This window comes from Catharus ustulatus, chromosome 13 (genome assembly GCF_009819885.2).
Source record: "Catharus ustulatus isolate bCatUst1 chromosome 13, bCatUst1.pri.v2, whole genome shotgun sequence".
Classification (NCBI taxonomy): Eukaryota; Metazoa; Chordata; class Aves; order Passeriformes; family Turdidae; genus Catharus; species Catharus ustulatus.
The window spans coordinates 17,974,835-18,002,221 of NC_046233.1; the positions used below are offsets into that span (position 1 = coordinate 17,974,835).

The 27,387-nt window shown below is 39.0% G+C and overlaps 2 protein-coding genes across 6 annotated transcripts in view; one reads left to right on the top strand and one right to left on the bottom strand.

The window, feature by feature from the left end:
- LOC117002281 (centromere protein P) overlaps positions 1 to 27,387 on the bottom strand; it is a 114,647-nt gene that overhangs the window by 47,243 nt on the left and 40,017 nt on the right. The gene's annotated exons all lie outside the window — the stretch shown is intronic.
- ASPN (asporin) lies at positions 427 to 15,825 on the top strand. The gene is made up of 8 exons (XM_033071195.1): positions 427 to 634; positions 5,813 to 6,083; positions 7,418 to 7,530; positions 9,855 to 10,068; positions 10,442 to 10,552; positions 12,763 to 12,856; positions 13,951 to 14,089; positions 14,659 to 15,825. Exons 2-8 carry the CDS (start codon positions 5,837 to 5,839, stop codon positions 14,854 to 14,856), a joined length of 1,116 nt encoding a protein of 371 aa, XP_032927086.1. The 5' UTR covers positions 427 to 634; positions 5,813 to 5,836; the 3' UTR covers positions 14,857 to 15,825.

The window sequence follows — 27,387 nt, forward strand, 5'->3', positions numbered from 1 at the left end:
ACCATTGTCCCCAGCCAGACTGCTGCCTCCTGAAAGCAGAGCTACAATTTATACACAGCTACACAATCAAGTCCTAATTTTCTAACTTTAGAAAGGTTTGGCAGCCTGCAGGTCACTGCAGGCTACTGGTTTAGTCTGTCACTGGCTGAAGTTTTATAGTTTTATTCAAGTCACACATTTAAAAGAATAATGGCTAGTGAAATCATAAATAAGTGGGATTCCACAGCAGGAATGACCTGAAATGGACCTCACTGTACTTCCAATGGCCTGATGTCAACTATTATTGAACTACAGGTTTTATAAAGTCTTCCACTAGACGTCTAGAGTTAAGCCAGAAGTTTTGGCTCTCATACAGGCAGTGATGAAAAACATATGAGTGGTAACAAGTCGCCTTAATATCATTCTTCAGTACTAAGATGGGCTAATCTGAAGCAGCACTTTACTCTGGTATCACCCACGGTGCCAGAAGGATCAAGAAGCTTGGAAGTGGACTTTTTCTTTATACATGCTTTTCATTTCATAGAACTCACTCTAACAACCTTTTTCCCTATTTTTTTGTAATATGAAATAACTGGACATAAGGACCTTAGGTGGATTATCCCAGTGCTTCCAGAAGAACTTCCAAACCTGCAAGGTATGTCCAGTTTGAATACCTATTCTATATAAATACCTATTCTATATAAATAGCAGTAAGCAGTTGAGGTTGTCAGTCACTGTGTGCAGACTAATAGTATCAGATAATTTAGAATTAGAAATGCCACTTTTTAAATGGAACATTTAAAATTTTATTTGCAGCTGAAATACTTCTGTATTTACTACATGTGAGCTGAAAAACAAATAGAGCTATGGTGAATTATTTAACTATCAAAGACTTGTCAGAAAAATGTTACAACTGACCATTACACTTTTTTTCAGTTATAACCATCTATGAAAACCTACCCTACAGTAACAGCATCTCTTACAGCCACAACTCAGTGTTAACTTTCTGTAATTTGGTATTCAAGTTGGTGAGATTTTTTAAGTACATATCAGCAAAGTAATTAAAAACAACCCAGGAAAGAATGAACTATAGATGAACTACAACCTAAAAATGCTCATAGATCATTCGGTAACAAGAACCAAGCAGCTCTACATAAATTACTCTGTAAACACAAATTATTTTGTAAACATCCCTTTAATTATTACTGCTCAACTTCAGTATTGGACTATTTCTGACAACAGACATTTCTACAGTAATCTTACCAACAAAAAACCTGCCTCCTGTTTTGCTTCAGCACTTTAAGTAAATTAATGGAGGATATAAAGAGTTAAACATAAACTCCTTTTATTTCTGGAATGGGACAATGACTAATAGAACCAGAACTATTTTTAAATATAGATTTCAAAACAGTTAAGGTCTTGCCTTTCTTTGGACAAAATCTGTGCACAGAGCAATGACTTGGGTTATTAATGAACACAGGGACTTTTCTTTGCCTCTGCAAAGACCACCACTGGGTCATTTAAACATTTCCTTATCAGAGACAATGCCATGGGAAATTTCTCTTTGTACACCAGTAACAGGAATGATTTCTAAATATGATTTAGAGTATTTTTAAGACTTAAAAACTTCATGTATTAACTCCTTCAGTACCATAACTGATAAGACAACAAAGTTTACGTTGCTGGATTGGTTTGCAGCTGCCAAGCAATTCAGAGTTATTTGTTGTTGGGTCTCTTTATGCACTCATCCCACAGTAACAACAAAATTTTGTTCTCACTGAAAGGGGTTTTCTTATAACTCATAACTCATGTTTAGAATTTTCACATCACAGAAGTATGGGGATTTTCTGTATAAAATCTTAAGGGTTTTAATCACATTATACTGTGACATCACCTGTATTTAATGATTCATAAATTATAACTAATAGCATAAAAAGTGCCTGTGTTCCATGGCAGTATGAGTTTGGGTACAGATGACCACATTAGTGAGGATAAGTGTGTCCCAAACAGCCAGTGCAGTAATTTTTGGACAGTTACACACCTCAGGAAAGCACCTCAGACATCTCTCATGTGAAGTGCACTCTCCACATTTAGTCACCTCACCTCGGGTGGCTCATGTTCCAGGGAGAAGGTGCTACTCAAAAGCTTTTTGTGCTGCAGGATAAGAAGGACTGACACAAAGAAGGTACAATGGAGCTTGAATTCACCACACTCTTTGTCAAACTCATTCTCAATGATCTGCTCTGTTACACAAGAATGGACAAAGCCAGGCTTTGTCCAAGTGACAACCAGCTGCTCAGGGGATTATTTAACAGAGCACATCAGCCTGCCTAACAGCTTGAATATGTCAGGAATGGCTCCCCCATTCTCCTCCTTCCTTCTCTTTCCATTTCATGTTCCAATCAGGCTGTTCCCATCCATTCTTTTGTGCTGGTTCTGGTACTCCAAACTGACTCAGTTTCTTCACTTGTAAAGAATATGATGGAGATTTTGTCATTCATGTTAGTTTTGTGCTGGCGTAGTGAGTTAAACCAGCTCAGTAAACAGCCTGAGAGGAAGAGCTGGTAGCACAGAACTGGCAGGGAGCACCTGGGAGCACAGTCAGGCTCAAGTGGCAGCAGGGGACCATTAGCACAGCTGTACCTTTACCTTCTGAAACAGTATTTCATAAAATCTTCATGAAAGTAATTTCAGAAAGATCACTAGGATCTTGGATTTTAGGTTTTAATTCTCTTATTCTAGAAGTTTAAGCATGCAGAAATTTTGTGTAAGTTCTCAAAGAAGAGCTGCACAGTCAGAGCATTTTTACAGAGTTGTGTCAGAATCTGTTGACTGGGAAGCTCAAAATCTCAGGCAGGAAAGAACCATCCCCACACCCTCAAACTCAGATCTTTACGATCCATTTCTTGGCATTTCTTTGGCCAATGCAATCCTGGAGTCAAGCTTAATGATCATTCCTAACTACAAAGCCAATAACAATTTCCTTTGGGCAAAATGGGAAGATGAAGCAAGGACTTTCTTCTTTAAAACAGAAAAATCACAACTCAAGTTTCCTTACATAAAGGGACTTGTTTTCAAGAGATTGAACTCACAGAACCAATATGTGTCATCAGTGACACATTTCAACACTACTTTTCTAGAACTTTGTGAGCAACACATGTTTTTCAAGAGTTCAAATTGGCCACTACTACAATCACAGCCTCCATCTTTTGATGCTTTGAAATCCTTATTTCTTGTGAAAGGAAATATGCAATCCATTTGCTACAGATGCAAGTGTGGGAACAGATTTTTAAGCTGTTTCATAAGAGCACCAGATCCAAAAAAATATTTTGGAAACATACATGCAAGGTTAACTTTTAGAGCCAGTAAAACTACACAACCGGTGCCTCTCACAAATTGAAGTCAGCAGGGACTTGTGAAGTCCATGTCCCAAGACATAATCACACTTGATATCCTGCATATGGAAATGGTGTCTCATCACTGGATAAACCACAGGGCATTTCATCACTTTGGACCTAAACTGCCAGGGAAGAACAGAGAGCCTGAGAGCCCATGTGTGACTGCCCAGCCATTGAACCACTTGTCCAAGTCTGAAAGGCTTCCAATCCTCATCTCCTAATTGGTGGTATGACTAAAGTAGTGAAGATTTTGGCCTTTTTCTGATGCTGAAATAGAAGACTGAAAAGGCCAAATATTCCAAAGGTGCATAGCCAGACATGAAAACAATTCTCTGCAAAAAACCAAACACAGGTTCCACACCTTCTTCCCAGCACTGTTATGTTCAAAGAGTCTTTCAAGGACAGACATTGTAAGGGACTGCAAGAACAACCACAAAATCCTTTCTAGGAGCACTGCAAGAGAACATTATTTTGAACATAAAGGAAAATATATGGGAAGAATACATATGCAGATTCTTTCAAGAGATTGCTACATCAGTAAAAGTACATGCTCTCCCCAAATGGGCATACAACTGAAATATTATGGGAAATATTAAATTTAGCTATATGTTGTTTACCTACAAGGTATGGAGTACTTTGTGATTCTGATTTCAGGCATGTATTTGGGGAAAAGAAGCCACTGCATTCTTTTTACGTTATCTGAACACTGTTAGCTTTCTTCTTTTTAAACTCCCTGAAACAAAGATACAGGAGCAGCAAGGTATGCAGGATATTTGCATTTAATGCTGTTATGAACCCCCTCCCATAAACATCAAAATGACTTTTCAAGAAGAAAGTGGTACAAACAAAATCTCAATTTGAATAAGCCAAATCAAACTCCAGTACAAACCAGAAGACTCTTTTTCCTGCAGTGGAAGACCAATGACAAAATACTACATAAAAGCATTTTTTATCTCCAGACAGATCAGCAAACATTTAATTAGGTGATCAAACAAGAATTCACACCCATTTAAAGTTTCCTTAAAGAGGCCTATGATAGTCTAAATAGAAACATTTTTATAAACAGGACATGCACAATAAAATTCCTGCAGCCCCTCTTGCTTTGTGGAGCACATTTTTTGTTCCAAATGACTTCTGGAATTGGGCTTTGAAGGGAAACAATGTTGAGCTGAGGGCTGGAACCTACAACATTTTCTCTAAGTTTGTTGTACTCTGGGCCAATTCTTACTATTCTCCATTCTCCTCTGCACCTAGTTTTGTAGGAGCAAGGAAAAAAGCCCACTAAACAGAAAAGCCCCAACCTATGTTTATTGAAAAATTCACACACAAAACCACCAAGATTCCAGTTTTTCTTCTGGATGTAATTTAAATCACTGATTTCCACTGACATGGATTTCTAACATGCAAGTCCTTAGAGAAAAGAGCCCTCCTCAAACAGAAGTCAAGAGAGAATTGTTCAGCCTGGAAAAGAAATTACCAAATTGTGGCCTTCCTGTGCCTGAAGGAGCCAACAGGAAAGGCAGAGAGGGACTCTTTACCTAGGCCTGGAGTGACAGGACAAGGGGGAATGGCTTCACACTGCCAGGAAATAGGTTTAAATGGGATTTTGGGAAGGAATTGCTCCCTGTGAGGGTGGGGAGGCCCTGGCACAGGGTGCCCAGAGCAGCTGTGGCTGCCCCAGGTTCCCTGGCAGTGCCCAAGAACAGGTTGGACAGGGCTTGGAGCAGCCTGGGACAGTGGGGGCTGTCCCCTGCCCATGGCAGGGGGTGGATTGGGATGATCTTTAAGGTATCTTCCAACCCAAAGTGTTCGGGGATTCTACAATTGTGTGAGATGTGTTTGCATGCAGAGGGGAACTTGTATAAATGGCAATAATAAACAAATGACTGGAACATGGGAAAAGCTGTGACAGGAGTGAAAACTTCAGATTAGACTAGGAAGAGTTTAATTAAAGAGTTTAGGGAGTGGAATACCAAGTGTTTAGGAAGTATCCTGATGAGTGCATTTTATGCACTGCTAATCAAGTACCTCCCAATTTTATAAGCAATTCACATATGCCAATATATCCCACTAAAAATATTTTTTCATTGAGAACAAGTGAAATAAATCATATTTCAAGTTCTGGTAAAGTTCACTACAAAAATTCCACTTCAAAACTTGAAGCAAATGATGATATTATTTGTAAATGAAACTAAAATACTTTGATATTACTTTAATGCCTAATGATTTTAATATTATGTGTAATTTTATAGTATTAATTTATATTTAAAAGATAATTTCTATATTCTTCATATACTATTTAAACTTCTGTATTCACAAAGACTATTTTTCAGGACCAGATGGTGTGGCAGTGAGTGAAGTAAACAGTTCAATAGCTTCATTAGCTGTTCCCTATTCACTGACTCTGGTGTTTGCTCTTTTGTTCACTTTCCAAGATTGGTTATCCTGATTAAGAAGATATGAAAGAATACACACTCCTTCTCTTCCTGGCTTTGTGCTCTGCCAAATCTCTCACTGGTCCTTCATATTTTACACTAAAGAATATGATGCTCCAAGATATGGAAGACGACGACGATGATGACGATGACGACAATTCTCTATTTCCCACCACTGAACCCATTCTACCACTAATTCCTTTTGATCTGTTCCCAACATGCCCCTTTGGATGCCAGTGCTATGTGAGAGTTGTCCATTGCTCTGACCTAGGTAAGAATTAATCTGTGTGTCTGTTCTCCTCTGGATTCTCCTTTGGAGGATTTGTCTTTTAAAGGATTAATTATTATGCGGCACATAAATGGGATGCCAAGTATTCCCTCAGCTTAACTTCCACCAAAGTGAGCGTCCCTGGTAACAGTTTAGCCAAAGGCAAATGTGCTCCTGTCAGTGCTGCAGGTGTATCCCAGTCCCTAGAAGTGAATTCATTATTAATTGTGCCAATTTGAATTAGTGCTCAATGAAGCTTTCCTATGATTTCAAGGCAATCAAAGGACTGTGCTCCTACCACTACCACAGTGACAATGACATTTGTTCTCATCACAGCCCTGCCACCTTCCAAACCTTCATCCTGGACTCCTCATGTCTTAGAAATATTGCCCATACATCAATTGCTGGGGTTTTCAAAATGTGTTATTATTAAGGAATCAAAAATTTTTGCTGACAGCAACAAACTGTGGTTAATGTATCTGGTCTACAGATTTCAAACCACTTTACATAAGCTCACACATAAAAAATCCCACATGAACAGACTTCATCTTTAGACAGCTGAAATCTATTAATTACAGAAAAATTGTTAATGAATTGGACAGCATTTAGCATTTCATGCATCAGCATTTCCACTCTAAAGAAAGTTACTGTCCCTGTTGAGTCTCTTTTGCTGATTCAGGATCTCAGATGGGCTGAACTGCAGTGGGTTTGTAACTGAACAGCCAATTGGGTTGGGGGATTAATGCTACTGGTACTGATTACTGTTAATGATCTATGGTACTGAGTTATGTTAACTGCCTGGTACTGAAGTGCTGGCAGTGGGACTCTCCTTTGCCCACACCAAGGTTTCTCAGCCCCACCATGGCTTGAATGAAGCCTCAGCAGCTGCCCCTGTGCCATGGACAGGGCAGAGCAGAGGTACAAAGGAGCACAGAGCAGAGACCCCTGAATCCACAGCCCTGCACCTCAACAGGGAACCAGCACCCTGGATTCCTGAGGGACCCCTTCTCCAGGACTGAACAGTTGTCCTGTAGGACAACCTGTGCGCTGAGGATTATTTCACAGATGCAGAGTCCACAGTGAGCAGCCCCCATTAAGCTTTCACGGTCAGGAGCAGAAGCAATTCCTCCCAAAACTATGCACACATTTGTGGTACATTCTTACATCATTAGTTTTTTCCACTATCAAAAATTCCCTTCTACCCTTTGCTTTATGGCTGCTCATATTTTCTTCCCCACTATATTCATCAACAATCTTATTATGTTTTAACGCTTGGCAGTTAATTTTTTGGACTTCTATACAGCACATAACGTTTCTGTTTATGCCACACAAAACAGGTTTGACATCAATTCCTCGCAACATCCCGCCGGACACTCGCATGATTGACCTTCAAAACAACAAAATCAAAGAGGTCAAGGAAAATGATCTCCGGGGACTCACATCGCTTTATGTAAGCTTGCTGTTTCCCAAGCTTGAAATCTTAGTTAGCAATCTGAAATATTTAGATACTTTAAAAATACAAATGGTATTTCCTTCTCCAATAATATGGACAAAAATAGTCTAATGCCTGCATATTTGAGTGCTCCCACATAACAAGAAGCAAATACCTTTGAGTTGTAAGAACTGCTTTCTACAACATCCAGCAAATGTACCATATGCATCTAACAAAAAAGATTCTCAAGATTTTTCAGTCCTTACCATGCACAGAAACATTCTCTACATTTTAAAGGCTGCAAGGCAAGTGGTCATTTTTATCTGCTAGCTGAAAAATAGCAGAAAGAAGAATTTAATCTCACAGGAGAACTGCAATGATATTTTCTGAAGGTAAAAAGAACAAAACATTTTCAAAAGAACAGAACATACAGCTAACACATACAGCACTGAAACCAATGCTACAAATCCAACTGACCTGAACAGAAAACAGAGAAACCCTGAATTACTGGAAAAGTCAGGGGCTTTACTCCTAATTTGTTACCGTGCTCAATTATGCATGTAGAGACAGGCTTTGAAACAAATATCACTGGCAGCTGATAAATCCAGATGTTTACAGTATACAATAATCCCTTTTTATGATGAAAGGAAATGAGAGTCTCAGAGGACTGGGAAGTAGATTAAATCTGCTTTAGAATATTTGTTTCTATTGGATGTCACCCTAGATCCAGTATCCAGATCTAGTTCCACTAACAAATACTAACCATTTTAAAATTGTCTAAAACCCAAATCTGTTTCATAACTTACAGCAAATTAACTACATTCTATTCTCCATCAGAAAGACCATTACTAACACATTAGGAAGAAACTCTTCTCTGGGAGCATTGGCAGGCCCTGGCACAGGGTGCCCAGAGCAGCTGTGGCTGCCCCTGGATCCCTGGAAGTGTCCAAGGCCAGGCTGGACAGGGCTTGGAACACCCTGGGATAGTGGAGGGTGTCCCTACCCATGGCAGAGGTGGCACTGGATGGCCTTTAAGGTCCCTGCTAACCCAAAATCATTCTGGAATTCTATAAAACAAACCCTTTCAGTCATATTTGGCTTCTGAGCAAGATCTGAAAGTTTACCAGAGCTAAGTGTTTATGAATGAGCTTGTTAATTATTATGGCCTAAGACAGGGCAGAAAAACCAGGAACTATATAAATTCAGAGTTGGCAACAAAGCATTTCCTATTCTCTTGTCTCGTGTCTGGGTGCAGAATGGCTTTAGCAGCGAGTAAAGGGTAAATGCACAAACCGTGGTTTATATTCTGTGTTAAAGATCTAAGCGTCTCTTATCTCCAAGGACTGAGAAAGCCACTGGAATCCATCAGCAATCACCACATTACAGACCAGAGTCACCACTTAATTACGTGATAGCTGAGGACACTGAGCTGCTTTGCTTTTTCTCCTCCTTTTTCGTGGCAAGGCTGAACAACATTTTCACTGGGAGCAAAGTTTACTTTGTACAACTTGGCTCAGTCCTGGAGTCTGCTTAGCAAAGGCACAGATGGCAACTCGGATTAGGAAGGAGCATTTCCTGTTTATTTCCTTGAGCTAACCTCTTTTTTCTGGGAAAAAATAATTCTCTACTTTTTTTTCACGCACAATTCCTGACAGGAGATGACTCTAAGAAATAAAAAATGAACAGAAATGAATAGTTTAAAGTATGGAAATGCAGAAATGTTATTTGACATGCAAAATCATTTCAGATAGTGTGTATTTTGTTGCCTGTAGTAACTCATTACAAGGTCTCTGATAACACATAGCAATGAGGAAAAAGCTGCTCCAAAAGACTTGTGTGCTGTACAGAAGAGAGACTGAAATTCACAGGAGCTGGAAACGACAAATAAAACATAAATTCATGTGTCATATACAGATACTAAAAGCTAAGAAACTCAGATAAAAAAACTTTACTTGTGTTTTGCAGCATTATGTTGAAATAAAAGATGAGATTCTGAGCTTTGAGAACTTGTCTGCATTAAGGAAGAATAGCAAGGAAGTATATAACCCCCACATAATCTCACAAAATATCTGAATACAAATACATTGTTTTGCCAGTTCTTATGATCCATGGCACCTTGTCAGCTCTACCTTCTGGTTAATGCTCCAGTTTTCAGGTTCTTTGTTTTTTTACAATCAGCTGAAATGCCCAAAACATCTACGAAGTGCTGAAGTTTGGCAGGATGGAAATATAAAATATTTTAAATACTTAATTGCTGAATTACATATCAAATCCATGACTTCAAATTCATGGTCATAGCACTCATAAAGAAAGTTCTCTATTGCTCTTTCCACCTCTCCCAGGCACTGGCTTTGAACAACAATAAAATCTACAAGATCCATCCCAAAGCCTTTGAACCAACAAAGAGGCTACGACGACTGTATTTGTCCCACAACCAACTGACAGAGATTCCAACCAATCTACCCAGAACTCTGGCAGAACTCAGAATTCATGCTAATAAGGTTAAGAAAATCCCCAAGGATGTATTTAAAGGAATGAAGTCTCTACATGTTTTAGGTAAGTCTAGTTAAGAAGAACAGAAATTGTCTTTACCAAAAATGGAACATATTACGCATAATTTCCATTCAAACATTTCCCCAAGGTGCAATTTCCTCTCAAAGAAATATCCATGCTGTGGGAATACCCTTCACAATTTAGTTTCTATGTGAAGTTGCTACAAAGGTCAAGTTTTGGGTAATCCTGCAAGCCAAGTAACACAGCCTTAATTCACTGAGTGCTCTGACACCCCTCAGAACAATCAGAGCTAAACATCAATGAGTGCTGGCAATATCAGAAAACACAAATAAATTTAAATCAGCTCTTTATAACTTAGTCTAACCTACACAAAATTCCTATGCCATAAATGCTTTTCTTTTTCCTCCTTGGGCAGAAATGAGTGCAAATCCTCTTAACAACGATGGAATAGAGCCAGGGGCTTTCGAAGGGGTGAATATCTACCACATACGAATTGCAGAGGCAAAGTTAACTTCAATTCCTAAAGGTAGGTATGCTTTCCTTTTTAAAATTTACTTATTCCAGGATACTCCTTAATAAAATGCTTTGACATCTGAAGGATTATTAAATTCATAAATTATTTTGCATTCTCATTACTACCAAACCACCTCCTACCTTTTCTTTTTGAACTTAGTATCCTGTTCCCCATCCCAGAAGAGTTCGTGCACAAACAGTGCACACAGACTCCCTCTCCCAACTTCCCCCTGTCAGCACAGCCACTCCTCTCACAGAACATCCAGACACTTGTCCCAGGAGGAACATTACAAAGAAACTCATAATTAGATGTCACTTCACATCTTTCACACATCAGCCTCTCAAAAATCCTCATGGAGAAAGGATAAACGCCCCAAAATTTGATCAGTGTCATAAGGGACGGGAAATTCCTGCTTCCTTTATGGATTTAAAATGTAACTCCAAAATTTCTAAATTTAATTTTTAATATTTCAAGTCACATTGCACCTCTAATATGATATTCAATGTAGATTTGCTAAGTAAAACTTAATTTAAATTCACCATAACATACTACAAAATCAAATGACTTTCTCATATTAAAAAACCCCAACCTTGTAATTTGGAGGTAAAAAGTTAAAACACTAATTTGACAAATCACTCATCTCCACACACACAAATGTAGCATAAAAGAGTTCAGTACAACAGTCCACCTGTTTTTTCATCAGGTCAGTGTGGTATCAAACCAAATTCATTATTTTCAACCACTCAAAACTACTAGCCAAGAGAAAAAGGAAGGAAACAAAGCCAAACTCTGTGTTCCGTGCTTTAACTCATGGGAAAACTAAATGTTGGCCCCTGTAATTATTTCTGACCATTCAAATAAAGAACTTGTCTCTTATTAATCTCTTCCTGTATACATTTATATGTATATGTGTACATATACAGAAGGATCCCTGCAGAAGAGAACACTAAAAAAAACCCCCAATAATAATCAAAACCAACTCACCCCAATTGTTCAGATAACTTTAAGATCAGAAAGCCTCTGTCTGCCTATGGTAATACTTCCTAATACAAAAAAACCAAACCAAACCAAACCAAAAAAATCCCCAAAACAATCTAGTATCAGCTCCTGTCACTTAGCACACAAAAACCCCAACATAAAATGATTCCAATTTTGTCTTTGTTATAGAGAAATCTCCTACAAAGACACACAGCATGAGGTCCAAAACGTGGTATCAGATACATAAACAAACCAAACAGGATTTCATGGTGAACTTATTCACCACAAATACAAATTGAGTTTGTCGATGCTTCTCTCTGCAAATGCTACAGTGGCACAAAGGTTTAAAAAAAGTAGTTTATAAAAGGTACTAAAAATGTGCAGTGGACAGGTGGGTGGCCTTCCCTGTGGATATTGTCACTCAGGCACCCGGAACTGAGAGCTGGAATGCAAACTGGAACAAAGCCCAAACAAACAAACTTTATTGCAAGTGGAATAAAGGCAGGCTGGGAAGCAGCCACATCCCTGCAATCCCAGCCCCTGAGAGCAGCAGGAATCCCTTGGTCTTGGGTGCCACCTAGACAGAGGCTGGGAAAACTGAGCCCAGCATCAGCAAACAAATTCAGGCTGGGATGAGCTTCCCTTGCCCTCAGCAAGAGGATGCTGTGCAAAGATTCGTCACCTCCTGGCCCATTCACTGGCAGTCTGGATTTGGAATTTTTGGAAATGCAAGAGAAAACATTCTGGCATGGGAAAGAGCTTCAAATACCACAGTTTGGCTTGGAGTACTCCAAGAGTTTTCCTCCCAGTCACATCCTAGCAGCTGTGACAGCACAACTGCTACATCATGTAGAAAAAAATTACAGATCTTCAAAGAACTGTCCCTGGTTCCACAGGCTTTGAGATAAATGTACAAAACATAGGATTAACATCTTTGACAAAGTAACCATGAGAGTTGCTATAAAGGAAGCCAGAAAAATTACCAAATTTTGGAACTCTTATATCTCTTAATTAACATATGTCCTTCCACAGCTCAAGTTTTTAAAAGTTATTATTTTAAACCAAATTATATTGGTGATTTTCTTCATTAACATACTTACTTGTAATACCAATTTATTTGATGCAGATAATCTCCACAAGATTCTTCACCCAATTCTAAGCACAAAGTAAAAAAGCTTTTTTGGAACATAATAAATAAAAAAAAATTGACTTGTTTTTTTCACACTGTGCATTTTTTTAATCAGATTTGCCCTCCAGTCTTCTGGAGCTCCACTTAGATGACAATAAGATCACAGGAATCGAACTTGAGGATTTTAACCGTTACAAAGACCTTCAAAGGTAAAATTCCCAGGCTCAATCCCTTTATTTGTTAAAATGTCATGCCTAGCAAGATCTTTGATACTTCTCTTTTTAATGGTAGAAAAGAGAATAAAAAATTATAGGTGTTTTAGTAAGAATTGCTCTAAGTAAGATCTAACTTTAAAACCCAAACATACCCCTAAACCCCCACATTAGTCTTGTTATTACATGTTTTGCCAACAGTTTGCAAAAGAAAAGTAGGAAAACAAACTATACCCACCCTAAGTTCTACTAATTCTTATAAATTTATTTATAAATTTATATAATTTCTTATAAATTCGCACAAAAATAGCAGCTGGTAAAGGAAACAACTTGGTAAGTGCTTGCAAATGCAATGAGATTTAAAAAACGTGTGTTTCTGAGCAATGTAGCACTGAAATAGGAGAGAAGGAAGTTCCCTCTGTAAAGCTCAGTTAGGAATTCTGAATAGCTGAGCAGCACTGAATTTGGTAACAGAAATTACTGAGCTGCCTTTAGGTACCACATTCAGTTTCTGAAGAAATCAGGACAGAATGGAGAAAAAGGGGGCGGCAGGATGGGCAGAAAGAGCGATTCTGCATGACCTATGGCTCCAGCTTCTGAATCACCTCCGGAGCAAAGCAGGCTGAAACCTTACAGCAAAAATGTAAGGAAAATCTGGAAATAAGAAATTTTATTTTAGAAATAAGCTATAGATTAAAAACACCTTTCTAGACAAGACTTGCTATTTGGCTAGTTATTAGAACTTATTACTGTGACTACACTTTGCAGCTGTACTGCTTGGTAAAATGATATGATTTATTTCACAAGCAGCTTGATGTTTATAATTTAAACACTTGCCACTATAATTACAAAAAATGCATGCAAAACTGAAAATTTTCTTACATCAGATAGTTGATAAAAGCTGTGAGCCAATCCTCTTTAAGTGGAGGTAAAAGGTAAAATTTCAACATCTTCCCCCAGTTCTTTTCTCCCTGTGTTTACTCCTGAGAATTTCAATCTCACCACAACAAACAAACAAAAAAAGCTCTTCCAATGCTGTTTTTTTGAATCTCAATTAGTCTTTAATTAAATGTTCCTTGTACTATTTCTAGGCTAGGTCTTGGCAACAATAAAATCAAAGAAGTGGAAAATGGAAGTTTCGCCAACATCCCAAGCATACGCGAAATCCACCTGGAAAAAAACAAGCTGAAGAAGGTTCCTCCTGGATTACCTGAACTGAAATATCTGCAGGTCATACACTGAGCTTATCACACAGCTCTGGGAGTTCTGAGTGCTTTGACTTTCCCACTGCCATGCTGATTAGGTCACAACCAAAAAGCATAATTAACTGACACATACATTTTGCCATGACTCTCCTACTAGGAGAGCCTGAAATCATAAAAGCTTAATAAAGAAATAAACAAAATCAAACTGCAGGAACACTCTTTAGGAAAGGAAAAAAAAACCACAACAAAATGCTACACTAAAAAAATGTTTCCAGAAAATGAGAATATAATGCTGCGTCAATATAATTCTTACTACAAAAGAATATAAAATTGCATTTCAGAATTAAGTTCCCTAAGAATAGAGTTCAATTATTCTAAAAACACACTGACAAAAATGCCACATGACTTTTCTTTGTGGGAGAGACTGGGGCAGGAAGAAAATTTTTTTAAAGATTTAACACAAATTTTAAGCTCTTGTTACTCTCAAGGTCTGCATGGAACTGATGTTGTAGCAAACCTCAGTCACCTACATGCTAAGGAATATTTTTCCCATTTTCATTCCAACTCTTATGTTTTCTGTTGCTATTGCTGCAGGTTGTGTTCCTTCATTCCAACCATATTGCCAAGCTGGGAGTGAACGATTTCTGTCCCACAGGACGGAGGAAGAAGAAAGCCCTGTACAGCGGCATCAGCCTCTTCAACAACCCTGTCAAGTACTGGGAGGTGCAGCCTTCAACCTTCCGCTGCATTTTAGCCAGGAACAGTGTTCAACTTGGGAATTTCCTCAAGTGAGACCCAAGTTGGTAGTTTCAAAAAGCAATTTGTCCAAATCAGTTTTCCAATACTTGAAATTTGCAGAAAAATGCTGATTCTACGCTATTTAACCGTTTACAAAGTATTTGCTATTTCAGAGGTAATTATTTAGAAACAATATGTTAAGTAGGATCCATTGTAATATTTGACAATGTTCAACCTACATTTGAATAATTTAAACAAAAGTCTGTATCTTACAGAAGGACTCTTAGAAGTGGAACTGGAAACTGTATTTGATGTTTCCTATTATAGATGTTAGATGACTTCCTTAAATCACATAGTTTAGACATATTCTTTCCTTCAAATAAATCCTAAAAATCATGTGGAAGTGACTTTATCCACAGTGAGGAAAAAGTGACCTAGATTCTCTCCCAGAACACATTAAAGGAAAAGTTGCAAAATTAAAAATTACCGGACTTCGAGGGCAATTTCTCGTGCCATTTTTGATAATGAGCAGAAACACAATAAAAAGCTACAATATTGTCAGGTAGCTGTCTCTAAGCTAGAATATATTCTTGCAATCTTTTAAGTGAGATAAAGGCAAGTTTCATATCAAGAACAGATGAAAAGTCTTTAAAAGAAGTCGGTAATTTTTCCCTGCCACTTGAAGAGGAAAAATGTCCTTCAGTGTTTTGCTATTGACAGAATTGGATGCAGTCTGAACATTTAAAAGTAGGAGTCAAGATTTATCATATGCTTCAAGCTTAATAGGAATGACTATTAAACTCCCTTTAGGCCAGCACAAACATTTTTCTTTTACCTATAACAACTGTAATCGTGTTTTTCACTTTATTCTTTTCCTCTTTATATTTTGACATCACACGGGTTAAGGATGCCTCCTTAATGAAAGTACTTAAAATTGCCAAAACCAAGCAGCTGGAACTCGCCTGCCCTGCCCCTCCTGTGCAGGGTAGCACACAGAACTCTCAATACTGACAGTACTGTATAAAATGGGTATTTTTAGATATCTATTTCGTGTATATTTGCTATTGGGATTCAAAATAAATTAAATAACCATAGAGAATACCTGCATTGTATACTTTATTGTATGGTAGCTCATGTCAAAATATTCTGAGATTATAGCCAAGCATCTGTGTGACTCTTCCCTAGACACTTCCTCTAGCGCTCCTTTTTCCAAATCCACAGAGCTTACAGGTCATTGATCACTGCTGATAGTTAAAAATCCAAGACTCATAGAAGAAAATACTACACAGAACTCAATCAATTTCCAGTCTCTCAGCCTTCCTAAGTGCACTGCAATAAGCATCAGGTCTCATGTCTGAGTTCTTTTCATCTGCTGGATCTCCTGGCAGTTATTATTTTGTTAGCACCACTATGTTGTGGAGACAAAACTGTATGAAGAGAGGAGGCAGAGCAGACCGGGGAGGCTTTTACTGAAGAACAATATTTGCAAATAGAAATTCTGTAACACACTTCAAAGCAGAATACAAACAAAAGACTAAACAGAACACAAAGCCTGAAATCTGTTGATGACCAAGCATCTTTCTATTGCTGGCTTCTGGAGTTGTTTCTAAGGAGTGCATTTCCTAGCAAATGCCAACACTCCCTTAAGGACAGACTCCTCTGCCTTACAGTACCATAAACACCTCCTAACCCCATGCAATGTTAGTAAATACAATAGATAACAGAAAAATCATTGCATTTCTATGAATCACTGGTTTACATGCATTCATAAACGCTCCTGCTGTACTAGTTAATCATTTCAGAAACGTCAACACCAGCAGAAAAGTTGATTCCAATTCTGTAGCTTAACTGAAAGAACAAACTCACAATGTTGTGTAGTACATTATTCTACACTAATTCACTGGTAAGGTGTGAAAGGAAACACAACAGAGAATGCAAACAATTCCTTGGGGGAATTTAAACAAAATCTAATTGGGATTAATGCAATGGACAACAGGAACTGCATTCTCATGCTCTCTAAACCTATTAATTCTTTACAGGCAGTTGTCTTTCACCAAATTTTAAGTCTGCTATTGAAGTCCCCCTACAATGGGAAAGCTTTGCAAAAATATAGTAAAGTCCTAAGAGGTAGAAGACCATATAGTCTTGATCTTACTCTTCCAGAGCCTTAAAAACTCTCTTTCCTTCTCACTCTCTCCTCTGGCTGTGCATCCAGACTGAGAAACTTTCTCCAGTCAGCACCCATGGATGCATGGAACATTCACAGAAGAAACTGCAGCACTGCTTTTAAAGAAACTACCTCTGCCCTCACTCTTAATAAATAATCTCCAAATGATTTTATGAACTGCTTAGGTTTGCACTATCCTCAGAGCAAATTCAGCCAGCTTAGAACTTTAAAAAAACTTCATCCTTGACTTAAACTACACCAACAATTTTGTATTACAGCAGGGAAGTATCAAATGGTTTATTTTAACTGCTTCCTATAGATTTTATTTTTAGAGAAAAGCAGCAATTTCCTAGATCACCTCAAACTGATAGGATGCCTGTCAGTTAAGAAGAAAAAAAAAAAATCTCAAACAGAATCACAAGGAAGAGAGGTCCAAGATCAAGTCCAACCTGGCCCAACACCTGAACTAGACACCACAGCACTGAGTACCACGTCCAATCTTTTTTTAAACTCATCCAGAGATGGTGACTCCAGCACCTCCCCACACAGACCATTCCAATACTTTATCACTCTTTCTGTAAAAAACTGTTTCCTAATACCCAATCTTTATTTCCCTTGGCACAGATCAGAACTGTGCCCTCTCATTCTGTCAGTGCTGCTTGGAGAAGAGTCCAACCCCAGCTGAGCACAGGCACCCTTCCCTTCAGGGAGTGATGAGGTCACCCCTGAGTCTCCTTTTCTCCAGGCTGAACAACCCCAGCTCCCTCAGCCCTTCCTCACAGGGTTTGTGTTCCCAGCCCCTCCCCAGCCTCGTTGCCTCCTCTGGATGGTCTCAAGCATCTCAACGTCCTCCCTGAACTGAGGGGACAGAACTGGACACAGCACTCGAGGTGTGGCCTCACCAGTGCTGACCTCCCTGCTCCTGCTGGCCACAGTGTTCCTGATCCAGGCCAGGGGCCATTGGCCTTCTTGGCCACCAGGGCACACTGCTGGCTCATGCCCATTGACAAGTGCCCCCAGGTCCTGCAGGCAGGCTTCTGCAATGCCCCCTGGAGCCACTGCTGAGCTCAAACACTGCACAGGAATGGGACTGCACAGGAATGGGACTGCACAGGAATGGGACTGCACAGACACATCCTTTCTGGACACTTCTACTTGGCTACGTACACTTTTACCAATCGCAGTTTTTGACTGTGTAAAAAACCATTACTAACAAAAACAGAAACCAACAAATCAGCAGAGACAACAAAGAACTGTAGTAGCAGGAGGAAACCTGCAGCCCTGCCTGCTCACCCTGCCTGTGTGAAATGCTGTGCCATGCCCCCAGAGCTACCCCATGCCCGCTGGGTCACCACGCTCCCTACAGTTCCCTGTAATCACCCTGCCCTGTGCTTGCCTGGCTAATGAGAACTCAGTGACCCTCCACTGTTTCCAGATATCATTCTTCAGCTGGCATTAATATAATAAGTAATAATTTCCACACCTTGTATCTTTGGCATGCTTTCACACAGACTCAGGTGGATGTGTCAGTGGCACACAAACGTTATGATATAAAACGCCCCTTATGCAGTTTCAGCAATGGTTTCTGAACATGGACAGTAATGCAATTAACAGAATAGTAATTAACTGATGATAGCACACTGGTATTCAGTGATCTTCCCACAGAACAGGGCATTTCAGTATCAGCAGATGGGAAGAAAATCTGTCAAGAAATCAACTCCACCTTTACATTCTCTACAAATGTTACAAGAAAAGGAAAGTGGGAGAAAGAGAAACTTTATATAAATCCTTCAAAGACTCTTCTCATTACTTATTCCTTGTACAAATAACTGCATTTGTCTAATAAAAAAATTAATATTTATTCCATGTAAGATTTTTAAACTTTAAAGGGTTTCTCTCTTCTGAAAATCTGCCAGGTCCCTACACAACAGTTAACAAATTGCACCAGAGGGTGGCAGCCTGTTGCTACAAATAGAAGGAAAAGTCATTCTAAAGAATAAATGACAAACACTGTTAGAGCCCAGTAAAAGTCACAAACACTGATTAGGCAGAGGGGCCTGTTTGAGTACTAAAGTATTATATGAGTGCTGCTAAACCCTGTGTTATATATCCTATCCTACACCATTAAATCACCAAAGGATGGAATAGTCTCATTTTTCCAAGTCTTCTCCCCTCCTCTTTTCCCAATATCAACCTACTTAGCAGTACTTCAAACACATCAATACAAAGAATATTGCAGCATTAGTAGACAAAGAGCAGCAAACATAATAAGATACAAGAAGTTCAAAGAAAATAAGATACTACTGAATCATTTTAACTTCTATCAATTGTGGCAAACATACACAACGTAAATCAAAACATACCTTCAATAAAACACATTTTCTTTCATATGATCTAGGTGCTTTCTCCTGCTGCTAGACTGAGTTAAAGAAGGTGAAGAAGTGTTTATTTTACTTCTTTTTTCCAGTATTAATAGTGTCTTCCTGCTCTGTCCAGGATGAAACCTGCAGGAATTCAGTGTATCAGACAAACTGGCTAGAGGTGTTAGGAGGGAGAAGAGGACAGATGGACAGAGAAAGAGCACAGCTATTTGGATCTCACTGCCTGATCTTAAGAACAAAGAGTTGCAAATTCCTAAAAGCACAACGAAGTTTGGGCTGGATGAGCAGCCAGTGAGGTGGATTGAAAATGGGCTGGAAGGCAGTGAGCACAAAGAGGCCACGTAGTGAACTCTAGCTGGAGGTCAGGAACTGCCAGGGCACCCCAGGGATCAGTGCTGGCTCCAGCTCTGTTCCCATCTCCATTTCTGATCAGGATGGCAGGGCAGATCTCCCTCACAATTCACTGCTGACTGATACATGGCTCTCTGGGGTAATGCTGCTGGGGAGATGGCCAACAGCAGCTTATGCAGTTCAGCTAAGGGAAGCCCAAAATCTTGTACCTAGTGAGGGATAACCCCATGCACTGATGGCTGATGGCTGTCTGGAAAGCAGATTTGCAGGAAAAGATCTGTGGGTCCTGGTGGACAAACTGAACATGAGCCAGTAACATGTCCTTGTGGAAGGAAGAATGGTTCAGAGTATCCTGCGCTGCTTTAAAGGGATAAGACAATTCTTCATTCCCAGTGTTGTTGTCACTAAGCTATTCCAAGAAGCTCCAGAAGCCTGGATTCCTATGGATTTGAGTTGTGCAAGCCTCAGGTCCTTCCAGCTGCTCTCTTCCTCACACCACAGCACCTCTGTGCTGCCAAAGCCAGAGGCAGCCATGTGCCAAGGGCTCACTCACAGCTCTGTCCTCTCCTGCCTTCCAGCTGCTCCTAACAGGATTTGGAACTGTCCCTTTCCCAGCTGAAGGACCTCTCTGGAGCACTTTCCTCTGCCCAGCTGCTATTTTTCACAAGTTAATAACAAATATTTCTCTCTATCCTGTGTCAAAATTGGTTATAGTTGGTAATAAGGATTAAAAGATACTGAGTGAAATAAGTGACAAAGATAAAAGGTTTTTTTCCTCATGAACATCAAGAAAGGAAAGTTTGGCTATTTTAAACATAATGGAAATTTCCAAAATGCTTCATGAGAATCCCAGTAGGAATTCCTGCACCTGCATTTCCCAAAAGTGAGTGAAATGACTCAGACCAGAGCAGTTGAAAAATATAAACTAAGATGTGCAATTTTTCAACCCTTCATATCTGTTTACTAAAGCAGTAAAATATCTGAGCTACCTAAATCAGGCTATGCATAGAAAATCTGGTATGAGTTCACTGTTAAGCAATTTTAGAATAATTTAATGTAATTTCAAAAAGCATTTACCCATGTCCTAAAAAGCAATTGCTGTTATCTCTTGAAGATACTCATTCCATATTAATTCAATTGCCAGTTAAAATATTGCACTATTTATCCAGAAAAACTATGGTACACTGCAACTGACAAAATAAACAGCAATATTTTCATTTCATTTGATAAAAATTTCACAGCAGCATAACAATAAAAGCAGTACTAAATTAAAAATAATGAAATTGTGTTCTGAAGGCTATTTTTTTTTTTTCATTCTCCATGCTTAGAATTTAACATTGCATCTTGGGCTTGTGTTGGAACTTTTTCCCTGCTTTCTGGGGAGACTAGAGATTTGAGAACAAAGCTGCTAATAGGAAACATATGGAAAAGTTCTGGAGTAAATGAAAATCTGACTCGAATTCCAAATGCCACGTATCACATACCACGGTCTAAATTATCTGCTAAGATAAATGCAAGATTTACCCTCCATGCTCAATGAATCACGTGAGATGGAAGACAAGGTTATGTATGAAACAAATAAAAACAAAGACTTGCACGATATTTAAGAGACTTCCAAAACTAATCAATATTTTGTTGATTATGGGATGTTTTTCAAAGCCCATGTGAGCCAGTAAAAGATTGGCTCAATGGAACATGCTGCCAACAGACAGCCTTGCTGCAGTTTTTCATATAAAATATGAACATTCCTACCCAAGTGAACAGTCAGGCTCTGGATTTAACCCCTGTGCTGCTGTGGTTGCAGAGGGAACCCCACACAGCCAGGTTTTCCTATGCATGAACACTTTCCTGTCTCAAATCCCTGTCCAGGGGAAATGAGACCACGATGAGATTTCTGGCACAGCAGCACTGAGGAGTCAGTTTTGATGAGAATCTCACACATTTCCACAAGCAGCCAAGCCTTACCCCAAACTCCCTGTGAGGAGCAGGGAATTTAACAAGCCTGGATGCACAGAGAGCCCCTTAAGAAGTGATTCACACACTCAGTTCATCCCACGTGTGCTACCCATCACCTGCACAAAGGTTTCTATGAGAATCAGGCAGCAACACTGAAATGAACAGTTCTCTTCACAATTACATTTGCAGGAACTATTAGGGAGTTACAGTCTCTGCTAAGAATGGAAAAAATCTTGAGCTGACAGGCTGCCAGAGGATGGAAAATTTCCAGAGGGACAGAGAGGGAGCAAGTCACAGACACAAGTATGGACTTGCCTCTTGTTTCTTCAGTCGGTGTTATTTACAAAAGCTGTTTAGACATAAAGACCAATGAAAATATTTTTCTTCCAGAAACACTCTTCACAGAACACCTTAACTCATTTGTGGAAAACTGGTCTGCCATTCTGAAAGATAGTATTTGACCAAAATTTCTATCTTATTTAGGGCACCAAGAACATCCATCACCATTATTATCCTTCTGCCAAGCTCTATCTTCTTTCTAATCTCCAGGGTGAAACAAGGAACAGACTGACTGAGGGAGTCACAAGTCAGTTAAAGGGGCCTAATTTTTAGCATGAAGAAACCACTTTTGTATTAACCTTGTGAGAAGATGCCCATATTCAGGAAGTGACAGATTTAAGCTAGTATTCTGCAAGAATAATAAAAGCAACTGCCTATACTTATTTCTCCAGCAGCAATACTGTGATACAGTTTAATTATTACTTGCTTAAGAAAAATTTAGTGATTAATACCTAAAAATTAATAACTTTAGGAAAGCTTACTTGGCTTCTTGGAATGCATATTTTTCATTTATATTTTAAGGTAATACATTCATTTTCTATTTAGATGTTACCCTCCTGTAAATAAATATTACTGGTATCTTATATTTCCTGGGATACTAGATTTACAAGGAAAAAGACTTTTGATTTAACTCCATTTAAAAAATGACTAACATAGAAAAAGCCAGATGACTTTCAGAGATACAGCAAAACTAAATGTCAGTACAAAAGCAGAGTATTTTACCCCTGTATTCCGTGACTGCATAATGTCATCCTTCAGTATGAACCAGCAGAACCATCATGTCATAGGATGAATTTTGAGATGAAAGAATCAGGGTACTTTTAGAAGCCATTTTCCATGCAAACACCTACCTAACCTGGGCAGTTACTGATCTCTCTGACAAACTATGCTCCTGTACAGTGGCCTGTGCATTTGAGATATTTGATATAAAGATAAAATCTGTCATGATGCCATAGGGAAGAAAACACTTCAAACCTCACACCACCATTATCACACCCAGACCCCAAAAGCACTTTCTTAACTAACATGCCAAGAGAGCCCTTGCTTTTCTTGTCAAGATCACAGTTAACAATTAGCATTTACAAACCCACAATCTTTGATTTCAGAAAAGTAGAAACTAAGTCTGATCTAAACCCAATCTTCAACATCCTTCTCAATGCTTCCCTCTAATAGTAGTTACCCTTTATAAAAACCCTGTATCATTATTTATAATAAAACTACAAACAAAAGGAGTATTTATATAAATATAAATACAAAATGTTTCTTACCATACACTAACTACAACTCTTGATGCTGTTTTCCTTGAGCGCGTTCCATTGGAGCACACATGTAAGGCAATATTTCATTACTCCAGTTTCAGGAATGCTTTGCCTTAGCAACACTGTGTTTTATGGATTTATACTGCTTCTAGTGCCTTGTGCTTAGGGCAGAAAGGGTAATGTATGCTTCCCACTTGAACAGTTCCCTCCCAAAATCAGAATGCACAGGAACCTGAGAAGAGAAGAAAATGTGAGCATGGAAAACACATCTCTCAGATGCGCAACTGCTTTGTAAAGTCACCATTCTGTCTTTCTAAAAAGTACCTTTGCACACAAACATTGCACAATGGCTAAACCCAGTATCTAATTCAGTCATTAGCACTTTGAAACAACTACCCCAGTCCCCATTCTGGGACTGCTTTCACAACACACAACCGTAGAAGTTTCAGCATAAGCCAAGTGTTTGGCAAAGATGTGGAGGGAGATCTGGACAGCTGTCTCGCATTAAAACTGACATTTTTAAAGGAAGCTACTACTATCAGCTCAGTTCTATTAAAGTTTAATCACTCAAAGCACTGATTTCATGCCATCCCCATACTAAGATCCAGCTAATATTTTTTTATAATTGATTTTTTAAGAACCAAAATATTATGGATGTTCATATTTTGGCTACAAACAGCTTTAGGAATTTACTCCACTCTCAAAAAGCAATAGGATAAGACAAGAGAAGGAGTCAGAAGCAAGACAGAACATGGACACACTTGCCAGATTACCATGGGACATCTGCAATGCCCAGATCAATTTTTCCTCTTAATGTAATGGAAAGAGAAGCTGTGGCTGCCCCATCCCTGGCAGTGTCCAAGGCCAGGATGGACAAGGCTTGAAGGAACCTGGGATAGTGGAAGGTGTTCCTGCCCATGGCAGGGGGTGGAACTCGATGGGCTTTTACCACTCTATGATTCTCTGAGCTGGTTTAAGAGTGAGCCTTGCCAAGTCTTCACAGCAAGGCCTTTCAAGGATCCCAGAACAGGTAACAGGAGAAATAACATCCAGCCAGAGTGACTGGATCCCAGTAAGATCCCCCTGAGCTCTGCCAAGAAGGAGCTGTGACTCACAAATTATTCAAACCACAGAGAAACCCTTTTGATTTGATTAACTCCCATAAATCAAATGACACATTTATTTTATATGTCAGGCACAAGCATTGCTTCCAAAGGAGCATTAATATTAAAGAAAGTCCTAACAAAATGGAGATAAAAAATGGAGAGTAACCAAAGGAAATAAAGGGTAGAGAGATTATATCTTTCCTTATAAGACAATATGCCAGCATACAGAATGATGTGCAATAACACCTGGTGTTTCTGTGAAAGCTTCCAAGTCACAGATTCTGGCTGCATAAGAACTGCACTGCAGGCATAAAGGTAATGTGCTGCCAGCATTACAAGGTTTGTGTTAAAAGGAGAAGATTTATTCTCTTTAAGAAAGAAGGGATAAAAATTCAGAACCATTTTAAGGCTGATGTTCAGTTTCTAGACTATGGGAGAGAGAGGAGAGGCTGCCTGGCAAAATCCTCTGCACCATCAGGCTGGACAGTTGTATTTGTTTGAATATTTCTAGAGCAATAGGTCTTTAGGAAAACACATTCTGTAGTTACTGTAAAATCAGACCATCACTCAAATACACTCAAAAGAGTAAATAGGAAGCACTTTCCATCACGTACAAGGGGAAAGTTTCTGCTAATGCAAAACATTTTCCTATTCATGATCATTCAGGAATGCTTTGGCAAATAACTTACACAACTACTCTATCCTTGCCTGAAAGTGCCTAAAAAAGCTTATAAACATATGATTTTAGAACAATCTGAAGTTGCAAGCACATTTTCTAATTCTTTAAACAAAACTGCAGGAAGTCCTTAGCTATGAATGAATGAAACAAACTAATCAATAAGGTGTTAATATGAATTATTATGGTAGAATTCACATAATCTCTTTTAGGCATCTACCAGTTTAGGGCACTGAAGTCAGCAGTTCTGCTCCAAAAAAAAAAAAAAAAAGAAAAAAAAGAAAAAAAGAAAAGTCCCTGCTTTGTAATAGACACTCAGCTCCATTACCTTCCTCACTTTCCTCCCTTCCAAAACATTGTGTTCTTTTATTTACAATGTTTATTAGTGAGTGCAAGACACCTGTCATTTACTGTCATCATTTATATAATTTTATATAAGACACAAATCAGTTAAACTAAAGACTCTGTTAAAGTTTGAGGTCCAACTGCAAATGCTGCCTCAAGAAAATGAATATACCTGCACCAGTAAACAGTGGTTGCAAAACCAGACAAGTATTCCCAGAACTCCACATGGGAGGAAAAAACACAGCCCTAAGTCATCTATCTTGGAACAACCAAAGCAGGCTGTATCAAAATACAGATTATAATGCAAAGCATATTTATTAAACAAGCTATTCAATTACTAAAAACACAAGTGTCAGTTGACCAACAGTGACTCTCCTCAGCAGAGATTTATAATTTCATACAATTCAGGGTATTTTAGAATAACCAGACACTATCTGTTACAGATAATACTGCTTACATCAATTGTCAACTTATTTTATTATTCCAGTATAAATTGTTTATGACCATTTGTTACTGTGTTAGTAGAAACACTACATGATGAGGACTATTTAGATGCCTCTACTGCAGAAAGTAAAATCCATCTATTTAAAAAAAAAACCCTCTTCCAAGATAGTATTAAATACTTCTAAGATTTCTAACACTGCAATATATTCAGAAAAATGTTACATCCCTGCTCTTCTGTCAGTCCTTCAAAGTCAGTTATCCACTACCATGAATTGATACTGTCATAGAAAAACCCTCACATATTATAAATTTGAATGCCAGGAAACTTGATACTTTGCTGTTGCAGTACCGGTTGTTCCTTGCACATGTTCATGCACAAGTGTAACCAATCATCTTATGAAATCAGAGATTCCTAACGTATTGCTTCTAGATGCATAGATACTTCTAGGGAATTCAGCCCTAAAAATTCAGTGTATTACTGTTCATTAGTAGAAGTTCCTCAGTAATTTCCTAGGAGATTATATTAATTCCCATGCTACAAGGTCAAGAAGCTCAACTGTTTTCAGTTGCTCAACATGTTCTTCCCAGGAGCTCTTAGCAAAACAAAGCAAAACATTGAAAACAGGCTGCACAAGATGTGGATTGCCAGAGTTTTGATCTGTAATACCACCTACTAAATGGGAAATAAATAGAGACCACCCAACAAGGTTCAGGTCAGAGGCAACAGAAAGCCCCACACAGGGCACAGCTCTGTCCTGCTTTGCTTTTTTCAACAGATTAGGCCTTGTCTCAGCTCTGTTGATGTGATTTGATGGCCCCTTTTCCATAACCTTTAAAAACACGTTCCCACAGGATGATTTTCCATTCCATGGAGGGCAGAACACCAAAGTTTGTGAGGGCTTGGGCTGGGGACTCTGCAAGAACAAGACCTTCAGCATCTCCATTTGCTGAGCTCTACACTGCAGTCGGTGAATTTTCAGAGCAGTTCTGGCACAGGATAAATAAATCCAGCAGTCACTACAGTCCCAATATTCAGTCAGCTCTGTCAGTGGCAAGCACAGGTAAGGAGATCATACCTGGAACTCACAGGTGGCTGCTGCCAGCAGTGCTGGGTTGCCAGTTCAGACCTGAAAACTGGGATGCCAAGAGCTCCTGTGCCTACAAGGGGACTCTGAAGCGCAGCCCAGCCTCGATGACATTGCCTGCAGCTGTTTCCTACCCACAGGCTCTATGAGAAACCAAATTACAGCCTTCAGTTCCTTACTACATTTGTCTATGCACTGCCTTTTTCACTGTGCTCTCATTCATAGGAACAAACATAAATTCTTATCTAAAACTCAGAATTCCTTCAAAGTTGTCAACTGAGGATTTTTAAATCTTGAGCTTGAGGCCTTTTTTCAGACATGTGATAGCAGGGCCAGACCTTCACCCAAGACCTTTGCAATTCTATTGAAATCACCCTTCCAACACAATCCTCAGGTCTAACTTCCCTAGCTTGGCTTCATCCGAGCTCCCTAAACCCTCTACAAACAAAATGCACTGCTTTTATTTCCTTTATACT

Bases quoted from the DNA above. Each gene is read 5' to 3' on its own strand.
- ASPN (XM_033071195.1), top strand. From the start codon at position 5,837: ATGAAAGAATACACACTCCTTCTCTTCCTGGCTTTGTGCTCTGCCAAA. The intron at 6,084-7,417 runs GTAAGAATTAAT...CACACAAAACAG, and splicing joins TGTCCATTGCTCTGACCTAG to GTTTGACATCAATTCCTCGC. The intron at 14,090-14,658 runs GTCATACACTGA...CTATTGCTGCAG, and splicing joins CTGAACTGAAATATCTGCAG to GTTGTGTTCCTTCATTCCAA.